At 44.5% G+C, this 16,449-nt stretch overlaps 1 protein-coding gene across 1 annotated transcript in view; it reads left to right on the top strand.

Moving 5' to 3' along the window:
• The window catches only part of C9H14orf39 (chromosome 9 C14orf39 homolog), a 323,838-nt gene extending 307,728 nt beyond the window's left edge, over positions 1-16,110 (top strand). Inside the window, exon 17 of the mRNA XM_030213710.1 lies at positions 15,911-16,110. Coding sequence (XP_030069570.1) covers positions 15,911-16,110 — 200 coding nt within the window. The remainder of the gene's footprint in view (positions 1-15,910) is intronic.
• Positions 16,111-16,449: the final 339 nt, after the last annotated feature.

Genomic DNA, 16,449 nt, shown 5'->3' with positions numbered 1-16,449 from the left:
CTCAGTCGCCTTTTCTCCAAGCTGAAGAGACCTAGCTGCTTTACCTTTTCCTCATCCCCTTTATTATTTTCGTCGCCCTTCTCTGCACCTTTTCTAATTCCACTATATTCTTTTTGAGATGCGGCGACCAGAATTGAACACAATATTTGAGGTGCGGTCGCACCATGTAGCGATACAAAGGCATTATAACTACTACTACTACTATTTAGCATTTCTATAGCGCTACAAGGCATACGCAATAACGTCCTCGTTTTTGTTTTCCATTCCTTTCCTAATAATACCTAACATTCTATTTACTTTCTTAGCCACAGCAGCACACTGAGCAGAAGGTTTCAACGTATCATCGACGACACCTAGATTCCTTTCTTGGTCAGTGACTCCTAACGTGGAACCTTGCCTGACGTAGCTATAATTCGGGATCATCTTTCCCACATGCATCACTTTGCACTTGCTCACATTAAACGTCATCTGCCATTTAGATGCCCAGTCTCATAAGGTCCTCTTGTTATTTTTCACAATCCTCCCGCGATTTAACGACTTTGAATAACTTTGTGTCGTCAGCAAATTTAATTACCTCACTAGTTACTCCCATCTCTAGGTCATTTATAAATATGTTTAAAAGCAGTGGTCCCAGCACAGAGCCCTGGGGAACCTCACTAACTACCCTACTGTCTGTTTTCTATGTTTTAACCAGTTTTTAATCCACAATAGGACAGTACCTCCTATCCCATTACTCCAATTTCCTCTGGAGTCTTTCATGAGATACTTTGTCAAACGCCTTCTGAAAATCTAGATACACAATATCAACTGGCTTACCTTTATCCACATGTTTGTACACCCGAAATGTAATAGATTGGTGAGGCAAGATTTCTCTTCACTAAATCCATGTTGGCTTTGTCTCATTAATCCCTCCACTAGTCCATTCCCCTCTCTCTCTTTCTCCTCATTCCTTTTCCTCCTTTCCTGAAGTTACTATTGAGGAAACTACACTTCTCCTTTCTTCCTCAAAATCTACCACCTGTTCCTCTGATCCCATTCCCACCCACCTTCTTAATGTCATCTCTCCTGCTCTTATTCCTTTTATCTGTCACATTCTCAACCTCTCACTTTCCACTGCGACTTTCCCTGCTGCCTTTAAACATGCTGTGGTCACACCTCTCCTTAAGAAGCCTTCACTAGACCCTACTTCTTCCTCTAATTAGCGACCTATCTCCCTCCTTCCCTTTTCTCTCCAAATTACTTGAGCATGTTGTTCACCGCCACTGCCTTCATTTTCTTTCCTCACATGCTATTCTTGACCCACTGCAATCTGGTTTTCGCCCTCTCCACTCAACCGAAACTGCGCTTACTAAAGTCTCCAATGACCTATTCCTGGCTAAATCCAGAGGTCTCTATTCCATCCTCATTCTACTTGATCTTTCCGCCGCTTTTGACACTGTCGATCACAGCATACTCCTCGATACCCTGTCCTCACTTGGTTTCCAGGGCTCTGTCCTTTCCTGGTTCTCTTCCTACCTCTCCCTCCGCACCTTCAGTGTTCACTCTGGTGGATCCTCTTCTATTTCCATCCCTCTGCCTGTCGGCGTACCTCAGGTTTCTGTTCTTGGTTCCCTCCTCTTTTCTATCTACACTTCTTCCCTTGGTTCATTAATCTCATCCCATGGCTTTTGCTACCATCTCTATGCTGATGACTCCCAAATCTACCTTTCTACCCCTGATATCACATCTTGCGTCCAAACTAAAGTTTCAGCGTGCTTGTCTGACTTTGCTGTCTGGATGCCTCAATGCCACCTGAAATTAAACATGTCCAAAACCGAGCTTCTCATTTTCTCCCCCAAACCCACCTCCCCGCTCCCCCCGGTTTCTGTTGATGGTTCTCTCATTCTCCCTGTCTCTTCGGCTCGAAACCTTGGGGTCATCTTTGACTCCTTCTCTGCTCATATCCAGCAGATCGCTAAGATCTGTCATTTCTTTCTTTACAACATCCGTAAAATCCGGCCCTTTCTTTCTGAGCACTCTACCAGAACCCTCATCCACACCCTTGTCACCTCTCGTTTAGACTATTGCAATCTGCTTCTTGCTGGCCTCCCACTTAGTCACCTTTCCCCTCTCCAGTCAGTTCAAAACTCTGCTGCCCGTCTCGTCTTCCGCCAGGGTCGCTTTACTCATATTACCCCTCTCCTCAGGTCGCTTCACTGGCTCCCTATCCGTTTTCGCATCCTGTTCAAGCTTCTTCTGCTGACCTATAAATGTATTCACTCTGCTGCTCCCCAGTATCTCTCCACACTCGTCCTCCCCTACACCCCTTCCTGTGCTCTCCGTTCCATGAATAAATCCTTCTTATCTGTTCCCTTCTCCACTACTGCCAACTCCAGGCTTCACTCCTTCTGTCTTGCTGCACCCTATGCCTGGAATAGACTTCCTGAGCCCCTACGTCTTACCTCATCCTTGACCATCTTTAAATCTAGTTTAAAAGCCCCACCTCTTTGATATTGCTTTTGACTTGTACCCACTTGCCTCCACCTACCCTCCTCTCCTCTTTCCTCTACAGATTAATTGCTTTGCTTGCTTTATTTTTGTCTATTAGATTGTAAGCTCTTTGAGCAGGGACTGTCTTTCTTATATGTTTGTGCAGCGCTGCGTACGCTTTGTAGCGCTATATAAATGCTAAATAGTAGTAGTAGTAGTACTTTTGAATATGCTTTGTAATTGTGTTCTTTATAATAGTCTCTACCACCAGCACCGCCGTCAGACTCACCAGTCTATAATTTCCCGGATCTCCTCTGGAACCTTTTTTTAAAAATCAGCATTACATTGGCCACCCTCCAATCTTCCGGTACCAAGCTCAATTTTAAGGATAAATTACATATTACTAACAATAGTTCCGCAAGTTCATTTTTCAGTTCTATCAGTACTCTGGGATGAATACCATCCGGTCCAGGAGATTTGCTACTCTTCAGTTTGTAGAACTGCCCCATTACATCCTCCAAGTTTATAGAGAATTCATTCAGTTTCTCCGACTGTGGGACTACCATTCCAAATTCCACCTCCTCAGAAAAGGTTAACAATGGATGCATCCAACCTAGGATGGGGAGCTCATGTAGATGGGCTTCACACCCAGAAAACTTGGTCTGTGCAACATACAGATCTTCTTGTCGACCTCCTCTAGCTGAGGGCCATTTAGAATGCTCTAAAGGCTTTCAGAGATCAGTTACAGAACCAAGTTATTCTCATTCAAATGGTCAACCAGGTTGCAATGTTCTATGTAAACAAGCAGGGGGGGATGTGGGTTCCTATTCTTTGTGTCAGGAAGCTGTGGGATTGTGGCAGTGGGCCCTTCTCCACAGAATGGTACTTCGAGCCACATACCTACCAGGAAAGGACAATTGCCTGGTGGACAGACTGAACAGGGATTTGCAATCGCATGGGCGTAGCCTGAAAGATCTTCCAAGTGTAGAGCACTCCCTTGCTTGATCTTTTCTCCATTCATCTCAACAACAAAGTCCCCCAATTCTGCTCCAGGCTCAGATCACATGGCAGACTAGCGTCAGATGCCTTTCTCCTACATTGGGGAAGAGACTTCTGTAAATATATATCCTTCAATACCTCTCATAGACAAGACTTTGCTGAAACTCAAGCAAGACCAGGGAACTATGATACTGATCATACCTTACTGGCCAAGGAATATCTGGTTTCCTCTTATTCTGGAGTTGTCCTCTGATGATCTGTGGAGATTGGAATATACTCCAAATCCATCACACAGAACAAAGGCTCTTTCCTTCATCCCAGCCTCCCCTTGGCCCTCACAGCTTGGATGCATAGAATTTGAATTCTTAGACTTGCCTGAGGTAGTCTCCTGCATTTTGCTGGCTTCCAGGAAAGATTTTACTAAGAGGTGTTACTCGTTTAAGTGGAATAGGTTTTCTGTCTGGTATGAGGGCAAGGCCTTAGATCCCCTCAACTTCTCTAAACAAAAACTGCTTGAATACCTCTGTACCTTTCTGAATCTGGTTTGAAAACCAACTCTGTAAGAGTTCATCTAAGTGCAATCCGTGCTTATCATCACCATGTGGAAGGTAAGCCCATCTCTATACAGCCTCTAGTTGTTCACTTCATGAGAGATTTGCTATTGACAAAGCCCCCGTCATATCTCCATGGGATCTCAACATTGTCCTCACCCAGTTGATGAAAGCTCCTTTTGAGCCACTTGATTCCAGACATGTGAAGTATTTGGCCTGAAAAGTTGTGTTTTTGGTGGCAGTCACTTCAACTCACAGTCAGTGAGCTTCAGGCCCTAGTAGCTGATCTACCTTGCAGTAAGTTTCACCACAATAGAGTAGTTCTCCACACAGAACCTAAGTTTTTTTTTCCTAAGGTGGTGTAGGAGTTCCATCTTAATCAGTCAATCGTCCTGCCAACATTTTTCCCAAAACCACATGCCCATCCTAGCAAGAATGTACTGCATACCTTTGATTGCAAGCACGCCTTAGCCTTCTATCTGGACCAGTCTAAACTCCATGAATAGCACACCAAGCTTTTTCTTTCTTTTCATCCAAATAGGATGGGGGTAACCTTTGGCATATGCACAATTTCTAATTGGCTAGGAGATTACATTTCCTTTACTTATGCTTAGACTGGGCTGATTCTGGAGGTTCATGTTAAGGCTCATAATGTCAGAATTATGGCTACATCGGTAGACCACTTGAGGTCAGCCTCCATAAAGGTTTGATGTATTATATATTTGTTGGATTTTTCTTTCATTGTGTTATTAGATTGTTAATTTCTCCTTATTGTTGGAGATTTATCGTAAACCGCTTTCAATCTTTTTGGAGCATTAGCAGTATAGAAAACTCCAATAGTATAATATAGTGTAGTATAGTATCTCATTACTGCCTTGAGCAGCATACCTGACATGATAGCCGGTTCAGTCAGGCAGTCCTGAAGAATTTGTTCGGTGTCTAGAATCCAACTCCTCCCGCTTAGCCCAGTTTTATTTAGTTCCAGGTTTCACCTTCTCAGCTAGTATGTACATATTTTCAGGTTAATTGACTTCCAGGCCTCAACGTTTCGAGTCCCTATTCTCCTAACTTTGTTGTTTTTGGTGAGCTTTGTAGCTAGGGATTCCCATCTATGAGAATACAAAGGTCTGCTTGTCTTTGGAGAAAGCAAAGTTACTCATCTGTAGCAGGTGTTCTCCAAGGACAGCAGACCCAGTATTCTCACATACTCCTACCACCTCCTCTTGGAGTTATATTCTTTAGCTATCTTATATGACTGAAGGACCCGTGCTCGCGTGGCAAGTGTGAAGGCTGTGGGATGCTACTAGAAAGTCTCAGTCTTGCTAGTCAGCATCTGCACCAGTATCTGTCAGATGCTGTCACCCAGCTGTGAGAATACTTGGCCTGCTGTCCTCGAACACCTGCTACAGGTGAGTAACTTTGCTTTATGCTGCCCCGATGTTGTATCACACAAATATATCCCAGGCCCCTGATGCAGGTGTCATGCTGAAATTTCTGGGGCACTCATCATATGCTTGAATGATGCTGATGGACTGTTGGCAACCTGTGTGAATATTCATATGTTTTATGTAAGACTTTACTTTTAATGCATTTGTATATTGAGGTTTGAGATCCAACCTGTTTGTGTTTTTTGTTTGTTTTGTGTGATTGGTTGTTACACTGACTATACATCTGTCACGGACTGTCACAGAGTCTGGAGTAGTGAGCCCTTGGGCCAATGCCAGTGACCAGCAGCATCAGGTGAACCCCCTCAAACAGGAAGCGAGGCTGAACACAGACAGGCTGGTACAAGCAGGACCGGAACTAGCAAGATGGGAACTGAAGCTGTAGATGAGCAGGACTGGAACAAGTGGACTGGAGCTGAAGCTGTAGATAGGATTCTCAAACAGGATTGGCTGGAACTGGATTCTGGAACGGGCTTGGCTTGACTGGAAGCAAGACAATAAACAAGGCAGGAACAGGATTCAGGATTCTCAAACAGGCTTGGCTGGAACAGGATTCAGGCAGAGCTGGAATGGAAGCTGAATGCAGACAGGGCTGGAACAAACAGTGGAGGTACTGAAGCTGAAGGCAAACAGGGCAAACACAAGCAGGATTAGAACTGAAGCTGAAGGCTTGCAGGACTGGAACAAGCAGGGTTGGAGTAGAAGTTGAAGACTGGCAAGACAAGTACTAGCAGGGCTGGAACTGCAACAAACACACACAGACAAAAACTCATCTGAAGACCTCTGTTGCAAAGGCAAGCCTGAAAGTTCCCAGGTGCTTAATAAAGGCAATTACAGATGAGGTCACAAGTAAGTCTGGAATGCTGGAACATCAGAATAGGACTGGAATGGGCTTGGCTTGGCTGGAACCGGATTCTGGAACGGGCTTGGCTGGAACCGGATTCTGGAACGGTCTTGACCGGAACCGGATTCTGGAACATGTTTGGGAAACAGGAAGAAGACAGTCCACAGTAGCCATAGGACCTGGTCACCAGGAGGCGAGGTGAGTGTAGGCATGGGATACAGTCACAGCTGTGACAGTACCTCCCCCTCAAGGCTCCCCTGGTCCCCACGGGAGGTCTGGGCTTCCAGGGATATCTTCGGTGGAACCTGCTGGTGAGTTTAGGTGTATTAACAGGAACCACAGAACTGGAAGTTGATTGCAAGTCTATAGGTTGAAGACAAGGCTGGATCTTGTTAACAGAGCTGGATCTTGCAAACAGTGCTAGAGTAGTACTACAAGCCACGGACTGCCATGGGCTGTCCTTGAGACCATAAGCTCCCCTGATAACAGGAATGTCCTGAAACCTATAACCTGGGTCCTGTTCTTCAGGCATGGTATGAGATAACATGTCTTGAGGAGTCTGGAATCTTAGTCTTGGACATACTGCAGGTTTCAACCTGGAGCTGACTGGTCTGGGGTGAACACACAAGCAGTGACCAGAACAACTGCAGAGGCATCAGAGTCCTGGGACTGTGAGTCACTAATATCAGTCCAAGCGTCAGAATCTAGGTACTGCTGTTCGCCAACCATACTGCAAGCATTGGGGACGAGACAAAGTTTTCTGCAAGAATCGCTCCAGTCCATGATATCTCCTCTTACCCAGTCTAGGATCGGATTATGTCTCTGTAGCCAAGGTAGACCCAGTATGATGGGTTGCACTGCTGTCTGGAGGACGTATAGGGTGATGTCTTCCTTGTGGTTGCCAATACACAAGCGCACCGGAACCGTTTGTTTGCTTACATATCCTTGAATACGCCCATAGACTGAAAAGAGTGGAATGGTCTTAGGTAACTCTTGTGTAGGAATGTTAAATTGATGGACCAGGGATTCGTCTGTAAAGTTTCCACCAGCCCCGGAATCCAGAAAAACTTCAGTATGCTCCTTTCTTTGACCTAGATCAATCACTGCTGGAATTAGAAATTGAGTACGAAGAAAACCAGAAGATAAGTCTACTATGGTGCCTGCGGTCAGACCCTGATCCAAGGACCCAGGTTTATTTGGGCACCTGCCTGCATAGTGTCCAGTATCACCGCAATACAGACATAGGTTGAGGGTCCGACACCTCTGCTTCTCTTGCATCGAGAGTGAAGTATGACCCAATTGCATGGGCTCTACAGGCTCTAGGGGAGAGGCCTCCCTAGGACTAGGATCCTGTGACGCATACCGATAACGGTGTCTTAATGCCTATCTTTTCTGAGGAGCGCCGTTCTCGGCTACGCTACTGAAATCAAATATCTAACATATTGCAGAGCCCAATCAGGTCGTCTAATCTGGTTGGAAGCTCACCTCTAGCCAACTAATCCTTAATTTGGGGTGCCAACCCCTGCCAGAAGGTTGCAACCAGACTCGTTCCAAGCCAGTTCAGAAGCCAGAGTGCGGAACCTACTAGCATAGTCGCCAGGGTCCGCGTTCCCTGCTTTAATCTCAGGCGCGCAGAAGTTGCAGAAGTAACCTTCCCAGGCTCTTCAAAGACTCGTTTAAACTGTTCCAGGAAACTATGGAGATCATGAAGCACCGGGTCATCCCTTTCCCAGAGAGGAGAGGCTAATGCTAAAGCTTGACCGTACAGCAGAGAAATAATATAAGCTACCCGGGTTCTATCAGAGGGAAAGTCTTGGGACTGAAGCTCAAAAATTATTTTACACTGATTGAGAAAACCTCTACAGTCTTTGGGATTACCGTCATATCTCGGTGGTGCCTTAAGACAGATACCTGACATTACAGGAGCTATTGCTGGTACTGGGTCTGAGCTCAGAGGAACTGAAGTTTGAGAAGCTGCTGATTTCAGGTAGCGGTCCTGGAATGCCTCCATAAATTGCTGCAGCTGGTCTATGCGTGTCTCCAGGCCTTGCTGGAACTGGTCCATGCATGCGGACAAACCTTGGATGGCTTCATGATGATGTAAAAGCTGAAGAGAGTGCTCCTGAAGCCTCTGTAAAGCGAATGGTTTTGCCGAGTTCATGGCCTTTGCAATCTGTCACGGTCTGTCACAAAGTCCAGAGTAGTGAGCCCTTGGGCTACTGCCAGTGACCGGCAGCAGCAGGTGAACCCCCTCAAACAGGAAGTGAGGCTGAACACAGACAGGCTGGTACAAGCAGGACCAGAACTAGCAGGATGGGACCTGAAGCTGTAGATGAGCAGGACTGGAATAAGCAGACTGGAGCTGAAGCTGTAAATAGGATTCTCAAACAGGATTCAGGATTCTCAAACAGGCTTGGCTGGAACTGGATTCTGGAACGGGCTTGGCTTGGCTTGACTGGAAGCAGGACAATAAACCAGGCAGGAACAAGATTTAGGATTCTCAAACAGGCTTGGCTGGAACAGGATTCAGGCAGAGCTGGAATGGAAGCTGAAAGCAGACAAGGCTGGAACAAACAGTGGAGGAACTAAAGCTGAAGACAAACAGGGCCAACACAAGCAGGATTAGAACTGAAGCTGAAGGCTTGCAGGGTTGGAGTAGAAGTTGAAGACTGGCAAGACAAGAACTAGCAGGGCTGGAACTGCAACAAACACACACAGACGAAAACTCATCTGAAGACCTCTGTTGCTAAGGCAAGCCTGAAAGTTCCCAGGTGCTTAATAAAGGCAATTACAGATGAGGTCACAAGTAAGTCTGGAATGCCAGAATATCAGAATAGGACTAGAATGGGTTTGGCTTGGCTGGAACCAGATGCTGGAACGGGCTTTGCTGGAACCGGATTCTGGAACATGTTTGGGAAACAGGAAGAAGACAGTCCACAGCAGCCATAGGGCCTGGTCACCAGGAGGCGAGGTGAGTATAGGCATGGGATACAGTCACAACCGTGACAAGATCTCCCTTCTGCTCCACATTATCTGCCTATTTATAATTGCAGTTGGGCTGGCCTCTCTTGTTTTGTTGTACTTTATACTCATTGACTTTGCATCAGTTCTAAAAAATGAAAATATTTGCCTACTTTGACTTTGAAACTTAACACAGGTACAGAGTACATATAGAGGCAGATTTTAAAAAGGTCAACAAATTGAAATTGTGATATTCAGATTGGGACATCGCCCCACTAGTATTTTATAACAGGATCTGCTGTAGTACAGCCTGTTCTAAAATACATGGTGAAATGGACATCTATGCATCAATTACATTCAGCAGGAGCCATCCAATGTATAATCATAAACGTTTTATGAGCATATATATGTTTATGATATAAAATAACAAAATAACTGTTTAGTTGCCAGAATGTAAACATTTATGTCATCCATTTTAGAAACATGAAACTCCATTTTTTTTCTGAAGCTGCCACAGTCTGATATCCCTCGCTGGTTTCACTTTCAGGTGGAGGGGACATCAACACTGGGGAATTAAGGGGGTGACCTCCCCTAATCCCTCCAGTGGAGTACTGCTCAATAGGAGCACTTTTCTGAAACTTGATTCCTAAATGTCCAAGTAGTAGTTGTAAATCCCAAATTCGATTTTTTTAGACATAGACATGTGTAGAGCATATATAGATAATGCACTTTTGGGGTGTTATTGGGGTACCAGACACCTAGTATAAATTCTAAAAGAAATGGATGTCAAACAAGACTAACATTGGTGAGTGAAGTGTCAGAAGTGAATGTGTTCCCCAATCCTTAAATCCAAGCCCACAACCAAGTATTGTAAAAATAGGGCAATTATTTTATTTATAATAGTGGTGAAGATAATGTGAAAGGAAGGCAAGAGTACAGACACATCAGGTCTTATTATAGAAATATCTTAGAGTAAATGCATATGTAAATCCCTAACTAGACTCCATAGTAAAAGAGAGCCACTCTGAATCCACAGCATGTATATAAATGAACATGGCACACATACAACCTGATGCAGACTTCTAGATGGCAGTGTGGTCCTCTGATGGTCAGTCAGTTCCAATACAGGTCTGCTCAGATGGGATGTCAACACAGCAGCCCTTGTCTCTGATAAGAGCCCCTTTTTATACAGAAATCACAGGCTGCAGCTGTACTAATGATGCACATTCTGGCCTTGTGGGTGATGAACACATAGCATTGTTATCCCCATTGTTGTGACTTCAGGGGCCAAATGATTGTCTCACTGGTACCACATTAAGGAGGGCACCGTGACAAAGAGCCAGGTTTTCATAAACAATGTGTTCTGTTAGCCACAGCATCTCTCTGACTACAAGGGTAGTTTCAAGACTCCTTGTCCGTGACCTGGCTTGGCCACTGTTGGAAATAGGATACTGGGCTAGATGGACCATTAGTCTGACCCAGTATGGCTACTCTCATGTTCTTATGTCGATGCTGATAACAGCCTTGTTATTCTAGCACATCGGGACCCTTGTCAGCAGTCTTCGTCTGTATGCAAGGTCGCAGCTTCAGCAAATAAGAGAACTTGCACTGAAAGATGGAATAAGCTTAAGTTTGCATTCTTGAAGTCAGGTTATTAATGCTAGATAGTGTCATATATTATAATCCCATATGTCTTTGTTAAATGGGAACACTTATAGTGCTTCATAGTGCTTATTTTGCTCCTACACATGAATTCTTCTGAAATGGGGAATGCAGATTTATTTTGTAGGTGTGCCCAAGTTCTATCCAAAACATGCCTGGACCATGCCGCCTTGTCATATGCTTTGTAATGTCAGGATTTAGACGTTTATACAACATAAACATCTAAATTCCAGTTTATACACATCTAAAACCTGATTAGTGCTTCTAATAATTGCTTGTACATGATTTTTTTTCTGTGGGTAAAATTTTGTTGTGAAAGTACACACAAAGATCTGAAAATTCAATCTATGCATGTACTTTTCCTTTCTGATCAATTAGCTCCTTGATCAGAAAAGAAAAGTACATGCTCCTCTCCCCTCCCCAGAACACCTACTGTTACTGAGAGTAATTTTATAACAGGATACCTATGTGAAAAACCCAGAAAGGTCCTTATTCTAAGCCTATTTTATAGTAACAGAGATGCTTATGTGTCTTTATAAAATAGGCTCCCAAAAGCATACAAATTCCCATGTATAAATTTACACCTGTTCCAAAAGAGTTGCATGTGTACTCTATGTATTTGCCCATAGTGTCTATAAAATTGATATATCACAAATCCACTTCTGCTCTATCCAAACTATGCCCACAAGAATTCCAATGTACAGATTGTGTAAAAGGAGGCACTGTCTTTCTGTGCATCCACTTTTTTCCATTGATATGCAGGATTGAGTCAGGCACAAAAGTGGGTGACATCATTGCTTGTCATCAGAACAGATCTCCTAAGGTTCAGAACTAAATAAATGTCTGAGTATGCATAGCCTTTTCCACATACAGCCTCAGTTATGTCTGTTCTCTGAGGACAAGCAGGACAACAGTTCTCACAAATGGGTGACATCATCCAATGAAGCCTGGCACAGAGCATGCTCCCAACTTCTTTCCTGAAGCTTTTGGAACCCCATACTGTGCATGCACGTGCAACTTCCTGTCCACCACCTCTGCACAGGACCAGTCTTCTCTCATCTGCAGAACAGTGCAGAAGTTTCCTCAATGTTCACAGCTGTGATTTCCCAGTTGCCTTTTTGGCTATATTTTCTACATATAAGTGCTGCACGGGACCAGCTTTTTCACTCCTTTGTACCCTTCTTTATTTCTTAGTGTTTTTATCACTTCATCTTTCTATTTCTGTGGCTTGTAGGTCCCCTTAGGCCTAGCCACTCTCTTCAGGTGACTTTTTGCTTATTTTCTGTTTTCACAATTGAGCTGTATGAGTTCAATGTGGCTGTCTTCACCAGCATGTCCCAGAAAACTCTCAGTTGTTTTAAAAAGTGCCACCAATGTGGCAGGACCATGTCTCTTACCAACAGTTATAATTTGTACCTGTCATGTCTAGAGCCTGACCATGATACTCTTTCTTGTAAACTTTGTTGCCAGATGTCAAGAAGAACCATCAAGAGTTGAGAGGAGCAGCACAAAATATATTTGGTGCCAAGAAGTCCAGTCCTTCAACTTTGGCATTGGAGTCTTCGGTTCCCACAGGTCCTGGAGCTGCATCAGATACTATGGATGCATTGGCATCGAGGAGGTCTCTGTCTGCCTCGACATTGAGCATCAGTAGTGCCCATTGGGGTTGAGCATCCTCGGACCTCAAACATAAGGATTTGACATTGTCCTCATCAGCACTGAGGGACTCTAGTGCTGGGCATCAGGCAGAAGCTAAGAAGCATTGGCATCGGTACCCTTCGACTTATGGTGCCAGGAGCACCGGGGCACTGACACCATCAATACCTAAGAAGCACCCACACCATAAGGGTAGCTCTTCCTTCTTGAATTTGGTGCCAGTGCGCCAGCCTCCTTCAGCCTGGGACCAACCTTCCAATTCATCCTCAGTACCTTCTGTGGACCTGACCACTTTGACTCAGTCCCCGTCTTTGCTGGTGCCTGTCTCTGAAATTTCAAACCATGCTCCTAGTGATGAGGCATCAACATCAGGCATGATGTCGGTCCAGTCCATACTAAAAGTCCATGCTCTCCCTGTTGGTTGTGCATCGACATCGTTGCCCAAAGGGGTGTCGCAATTGGTGCCAGCCGAGGCAGTGTTGGTCTCTAATCCCTTGGGGGAAGGGAGGAAGCTTCCTTGAGGTCCTGATCCCATGCCATCCCAATACACTGTCATCCAGAACCCTGCCATAGTGTAGTTGTTCGAAGTGGGTGCAGACTTAGACAGAAAACTACTACCCTGAGGCTGATGTGGACTGCTCCTCAAACTCTGAGCAAGAGCCCCAAGTTCTCTCGGAGGAAGGATCTTTGGACATTCCTTCAGATCCCCAGCCTTCCTCATGAAAGGAAAAGGCTCCCCTTGAGGAACTATCCTTTATCACTTTTGTTAGGCAGATGGCTCAGACCGTCTTATCTAAGTTGGAGGTGGAGGTGGAGGTTGAGGATAAGCCAGAGCATAAATGTTGGACATCTTTGACTTGATGCCTTCCTAAGGAAGCTTTGACAGTGCCTGCTCAGAACATCCTTAAGGCAGTGTAAATGAAGCACTGAGCGACCCCTCTGTATGTACCGCCTATTCATAAAAAGTCCGACTGTATGTATAGAGTCCAGAAGGCTCCTACACCCAAGAAGCTTCACTTCACCACTCTGTGGTTGTCGAATCTGCTAAAAGAGCCAAAAGCTCCAAGATTCATTCCTTGGTGCCACCAAGAAGAAATGCTAGGACTTTGTTTTTTGGGGGAGGAAAGGGTTCCAGAATGCTATAGTGCTCTCCTATATACATTCTTACCAGTTTTTCATGAGCTTGTCCTTGGTGAGCAGTATAGTGGAATTTTCAGACACTCTACTAGCTGAGCATGCTACAGGGCTCCACCAGTTAGTAGCCAAGCAGCAGGAGTGCTGAAAGCACATGGCTTGAGCAAACTATGATGCTTTCGATGTGGCCTCCACAGTGGGTATTGGGAAGTGCATACTCACCTGGTTGTGCACCTCAGACCTAGAACCAGTGGTTCAGGAGAAGTTGGCAGACGTCCCCTGCCAGGGTGATAATCTTTTTGATGACAAGGTGGAGGAGATTGCTGACTGCATCAAAAAAAGAACCAATACCATGAAGTCACTCTCTCTCTGTCCTAGTTAGCTCCTCAGTCAGAGTCAGGGATGGGGTTTTGATTGGCTCAAGGGAAAAAGTAATCATACTGGACGGCCCACCAGTAGGAGGAAGGCTGAATTTTTTCCAAGAAAGGTAGCTTTTTGTAATCCCAAATCCTTGTCACTTTCCACCACAGACAGAGGGAACATGTTCCTCCTTATTTGTTGATATAGAACATGGCATCTTCATTGTCTGTTTGAACTAAAATTGATCAGTTTAGGCAAAGATGGACAGATACTGAGAGGCAATAAAATATGACCCAGCGCTCCAGATGATTTATACAGAGGAGCAGCACAATGCCTTGTTTGGTTGGAGGAGCCAAGCAAACTCATATTCTGCCCCACCCCAAGCTCTCTAGTTATTAAAGCTGTGTTGGGCAAAATATTGGGCACATCATGGTTCCAGTTGTCCACTCCATTCACAAGTACCCCCTTCAATTTCCCCTACCCCCCCCCAATCCAACTAACATTAGACTCCTTGAGCATACCTTGACCCCACTCAGGACTCAACTGTGGGTCCCTCCAATCTAATGGGATAGAATGGGATCAGTCTCCCTTCATCCCTTCCCCACCCTATCTGGCTCTGGGTGTCCAAATGGTGTTGATGATGCCTAGTGGTAATCTCAAGGGCACTAAGGGCATTGGTTCCATTTTGACACCTGAAGCCAGATGGGGTGGGAGCGAGGGGGAGGATCACTCCTCTCTCATCCTATTAAACTAACGGAAAATCCCCAAGTGACTCCCAGGGGTCAGGATTTGCTCGGGGGTGGGGGAGAGTATGTGTTGGGAGAGATAAATGTAGGTGGTACTTGTGATCAGGGGAGACAGGAGAAATGTATTTCTGATTGAGTGGGATCAGAATGAGGTACTTGTTTGTGATCAGGAGGCATAGAAAGGAGGTACTTGAGAATGAGGGATTCTTATTGGAGTTCTCCTTTGGTACTCAGCCTTTCACTTTCCTTTTTTAATTTCTTTCCCCTTCCCCCTTTATTTTTATTTATTTATTTGTTTTCACATAATAAATACTGTTAAAATATAGAGGTTTTAAAAGGCTGAATTTATTTGATTCTCTTTGTACAATTTTGACTTTTTATGTTTCTTTTTTGTGTGCTTTTGTATTGTAAGTGCATTCTGAAGCTTAAGACCTCTTGTTTAAATTTTTTTAAAAAAACACAATGAGGAAATCAGAAAGGAGCGATAAGAAGGAATTGGAAGGAGGTACTTGTGATGGGGGGATTGGAAAAGGGGGAACCACCCCATCATGGCTTCATTCTTTTTTGGCTAATGGGGCAGTGGCTACACTTATAAATATACCACCTATAACTAGGTTGGTTTACAAAAGAACATTCACATTATTCATATTACAGAACATAAAATAGAACAGACCATAATAATTCAATCTTCAAAATTAATGTCACCTCCTGAGGTGGTGTTAAATGCAGCTATGCCATTGGTAGTCGTGACACCTGGAGAGCAGCATCCACACTAGCTGTTGTAAAGGACAGCACTAGATGAGGTAAGCTTTGTTGGCTATGCCTCTGCTCCACTTCTACTATGCCCACAACCCACCCCCTACCTGCGTTAAGCAGCTAGCATGGCTGTTTACTGCACTGACTGGTTTTCACATGTGGTAACTATTAGCTTGAATCTGGGCTAATATCTAACACTTGATAAAACCCACACTAGCTGCTTAACACAGCTTAGTAAGACCTCTAAATGTTATGTGTATGATAATATAAGATTTACATTATTTGTAAGGTATGGTACCAATTAATTAAAACTAATGTTCTCTTTAGGATGTCTGTTTGGGAAACTGGAAAAAGATGAATTTACATTTACTTTCCATCCAGAGCCTTCACCTCATACATTTGGTAATGGAAAGGATGAATTTAGTTTTCCATTTTCATTTGGAAAAGATCAGAGGTCATCACAAACTTCCTCTTTTAATGGTTTTCAGTCTTCCTCACAAAGTGCCATGCAGTTCACATTCTTTTGAATATATGTTTTCTTGGGTCTTAGCTTTGACAATACATTTTGCTGCAGCTGGTCTATGCGTGTCTCCAGGCCTTGCTGGAACTGGTCCATGCATGCGGACAAACCTTGGATGGCTTCATGATGATGTAAAAGCTGAAGAGAGTGCTCCTGAAGCCTCTGTAAAGCGAATGGTTTTGCCGAGTTCATGGCCTTTGCAATCTGTCACGGTCTGTCACAAAGTCCAGAGTAGTGAGCCCTTGGGCTACTGCCAGTGACCGGCAGCAGCAGGTGAACCCCCTCAAACAGGAAGTGAGGCTGAACACAGACAGGCTGGTACAAGCAGGACCAGAACTAGCAGGAT

Source organism: Microcaecilia unicolor, chromosome 9 (genome assembly GCF_901765095.1).
Source record: "Microcaecilia unicolor chromosome 9, aMicUni1.1, whole genome shotgun sequence".
Taxonomy (NCBI): domain Eukaryota; kingdom Metazoa; phylum Chordata; class Amphibia; order Gymnophiona; family Siphonopidae; genus Microcaecilia; species Microcaecilia unicolor.
Note: the sequence above shows the minus strand (reverse complement) of the source record. Positions and strands in the feature narration are given on the sequence as shown.